At 55.6% G+C, this 3736-nt stretch overlaps 2 protein-coding genes across 2 annotated transcripts; both read left to right on the top strand.

Moving 5' to 3' along the window:
• Positions 1-506: 506 nt before the first annotated feature.
• Positions 507-1043, top strand: PHACADRAFT_56567 (uncharacterized protein; the record flags this gene model as incomplete). The annotated part of the gene is made up of 1 exon (XM_007402651.1): positions 507-1043. A coding segment is annotated over one exon (537 nt), but the record flags the coding sequence as incomplete, so codon positions are not given.
• A 141-nt stretch (positions 1044-1184) lies between these two features.
• On the top strand, positions 1185-2050 carry PHACADRAFT_266181 (uncharacterized protein; the record flags this gene model as incomplete). The annotated part of the gene is made up of 1 exon (XM_007402650.1): positions 1185-2050. A coding segment is annotated over one exon (866 nt), but the record flags the coding sequence as incomplete, so codon positions are not given.
• Positions 2051-3736: the final 1686 nt, after the last annotated feature.

The following is a 3736-nucleotide window of genomic DNA, read 5'->3' as shown; positions in this document are numbered from 1 at the left end:
TTCCATGCTTGGAGGGCTTATTGAGAGCTGAGTCCGTGGATGTATGCCAGACTCGAAGATGGCGGCTGGACGAGTAATTGACCGCGTGAGTTCCAGCGAAGTGAGGGTGCTACGGCTGTTTGCGCATACCACGTGTGCACAGGCTTGTCGACCTCATGCAAGTCGCGCGCCCACAGTGGCATCCGCTCAAGTCGAGGCTCAGGTGTGCTGCGACTTCTTCCTTTGACCATGTCATGGGCCAATACATGTCAAGACTTGTGTTGTCAGTGTCAGCGCCTCTTATAGAGAGGCTGAAGTTACTTTTCTCAGGTATGTAGCCACGCGTACGCCGAAATGGTATGGCGCGGCTTCATGATAAGCTCTCATCCTCTCGTCTAGTTAGGAGGCGGGATGACAAGCTCGACAATCGTGAAGACACCGCCATTAGGCCAGACGCGACGGATCAAGCACATCCAACCTGCAAAGACATCGCAGATTCAGATTCCATCCATCCCAACCCCAAGACCATACTTTCGACACCGCTCTCTGAAATTGGAGACAGCGTCATTTATCCCGACCGCCTTGCAACTTCATGTCGCTTTCGTTTTCTCGACGTTGCGGCATTCTTGGACTCGCATGTCCTGCGCATAATGGAATATCTTTCCTCCTCGCAAGATCCAAAGCAAGACCTGTCCCAGATCTCTGTCCCACCTTACGCAGCCATTTCCTATCCGTGGCGTGACCTGCAGCTCCTAGAGGGCCAGTCCACTCCATCATTCTCCGTATCCGGAGCTCTGCACGCAGACCCCATCTCCGTCAACGTCCTCCGGACGGCCTGCGTTGCCGCACGCGCGTACGGCTGTGAAATGCTCTGGCTTGACCGCCTGTGCATATTACAGAATCACAAAGCGGACAAGAACTGGCAGATACGGCGCATGTTCCAGATATACAAGAGCTGTACGGTCTGTCTGGCATTCCCAGGAGGTTTAGTCAGGCTTGCGAGGCTCGACGACTCCACCACATGGCTTGATCGCGTGTGGACGTTGCAGGAAGCAGTAGCCCCCGGAGCCGACAAGGTCAAAGTTGTATTCCAACTCACCCACCCGTCCTATTATGCCTTCCTCTTACATCGCTGTGACGTCGGGGGATACCCTGAGGCATTACGACAGTCCCTCTGCCTTAAGGCCCAGGTCGAATGCGAGACCATGCCGCATGGTCGGTTCGTCGACAAGGTCTTGGAAGAGGGCAGCTCGGCGACTTGCAGTTTTTCGAAGTTGCACCTCCTCTTGTGGGGCATGACCGGAATGTTCCATCTACACGCAGATCACAAGCATCTCCCCGTGCGCATCTTTCGCGCAGCCGAAGCGAGAATGCTGGACAGCGCACTCGACTTTCAGGGCTTCACGCTCTGGATAAGTGCTTACACGCGCTCTTCGTCCCGCGCGGTGGACATGGTGCTTAGTATCATGGACCTCTTCGGCGTAAACCTGGACGTGGGACAATTTGGACAAGATGACCGGACCAAAGCGACGATTGCGATGCTCCGAGCACTAATGGCAGATCCCCGCGCGACGGCAACCTGGCTCTACGTTGCACCCCGTATGACACCGTCCAAGGAGCTCTCTACGTTGCCGCAAATGCCAGAAACAAGCGAGAGCGGACGCGCGTACATTCATACGACAAAGGGACGGGTTCTTGCGTTTGAGGCTATCGGGCGAGGTGCAAACATCTGGCGCACCGACGGCGCACCGAGAGGGGAGATGACGAACTCTGGCTATTTCATTTTTTGGGGCAAGGCCGCTCTATTGGTCTACGAAGACAAGGACGAGCGACGATCTCCTCTGCTGCCGAAAGGGTACGATGATCGCGAAACATGGGCGATTGTCGTCGGTCGATTCGAAAACCTGAACCGTAATCCGGTTACGTGGAAGATACAAGGATACAATTCTGCTACGTCTGCTAAACCAGAAGGGCTGTACGAGCTGACCCTCATGCTCGTAGAGAGGCACGGATATGGGCTGTACCACCGCGTGGGAATGGAGAGGGAGATCGACGAAAGGAAGGTTGCGGGATGGGATTGGAAGTACCGACGTTTCCAAGTTGGAGGGCCGGGTAGAGGAGAGAGAAAAAGGTTCGGGGTGTCAACTTCTGGCCCCGTCTATCTGCCTTGCGTAGAGGAAGAAGAGGATACCACGACCATGCGCATAAACTAGCTTTGTAATTTATCACAGACAGCAGCTTCATAGAAGCCTACAATACACGGAGACCGAAGGCGCAGGGCAGCGACCTGGAAGGCGGCAATGATGCGGTCCCGCTTCATGGCGGAAAAATCCTTGAGGTAGCTGACAGAGTATGCAGCCTGCGTTATAAACACGGCATAAACGTGGCTCCCCCAATAGAGGGATGAGAAAGATTATACCAGACCACCAGTCGTCGCAGTTCAGGCCCTTGGCGCCTCTGGCCACGGCCTTCCGCGCAATTCTACCGGTCTCGCTGAAGAGGTTATAAGCATTTTATACATAAGCACTCCGTCAACCATGTGCTTGACGAGGGCTAATCATTCTGGTGCGACTCACGGCGGCGGTGGCAGGAGCGAGGACCCGAGAGATTGACTACACGAGATAGACTCCGCCCCTTGAGTGCGCCAGAGATGTGCCACGGCAAACACCCCAAGCAGGAGATCGCCCTGGAATATGCCAAGGCGTTCCTGCAGCCATTAAAATTAGAACAAAGTTGAAAGATATCGCTGCCACGCACCTGCCGTTGCTGAAGAAGAAACCACCCTTGTGCTCGATGTGCTCGAACAACTTCACTGCGGAGACTCAGGGCGGCGTACGAGGCAAGGCGCTGGCCCGAGGAGCCTCGCCGTCTGCACTTGTAGACGGCGCATCCAGCCGAAGGAGAGCGTGATAAGGGATGTTTGGCACCGGGAAGGCAGAATAGTGCGCGGCACAAGCGCAGAGAGCGCCGCGGGGGCGCAGAGAACATGAAGCGCGGAGGGTGCCGCGGGCTGCGCTGGTGAGCAGCGCAACGCGGCAAAGTGCCGTAGAATCTCTCGAGCACCGCGCCCTCCCAGCACCTCCTTGCACCATCCTGCCCTCTCCGCGCCCGCTTCGCGTCCAGGAAGCGGGAAGCGCGCCGCTGCCATCGCAAACAAAGGGGGCGGAGAGCGCGGTGAGGCAAACTAGGCTTAAATTAGGCGTTATGGAAGTGCATAGGGCGCAAGGAGCACAGGGATATGTGCTCCTAAGATGCGAAAATGCGAAGAACATTTGGTGGGAATGGCGGCCCGGTAGCGGCGAAGGCAAGTAGTGCAGGGTGAGCCAGACATCAGCAAAAAAATCGGTTATAGATCAGGGATGAGTTGCCAGGCAAGCGCCTAACAGGATGGCGAACGCTGGCAATGCAAGGACACGCGATACCTGACTGGTATTGCATTGCAAATCGTAACTCAGACCGGTATGTTATTATAAGTTGAATCCTATCCTAATACCACTAAACATGACATGAGTTGCTCGCCCAGATCTCGGTTATGACATGACGTCATCCGTCTCGCTTTCCGAGACGTGTTTCTCGCCGCCCATCGCATCCACGCCGTCTGCCCACCAAGATTCCTTCGACCTCCCCTAAAGTCACTCCCGGCGAGTTTCCTTTTATGAAACTGCATATATAGAAGGCGTCGATGGCCTTCCGTTCTCGCCGCTTCTTCCTCCTGGTCACCACCATACCCCGCCTCTGCTTACTCCCTCCGAACAGT

This window comes from Phanerochaete carnosa, assembly GCF_000300595.1.
Source record: "Phanerochaete carnosa HHB-10118-sp unplaced genomic scaffold PHACAscaffold_313, whole genome shotgun sequence".
Taxonomy (NCBI): domain Eukaryota; kingdom Fungi; phylum Basidiomycota; class Agaricomycetes; order Polyporales; family Phanerochaetaceae; genus Phanerochaete; species Phanerochaete carnosa.
Note: the sequence above shows the minus strand (reverse complement) of the source record. Positions and strands in the feature narration are given on the sequence as shown.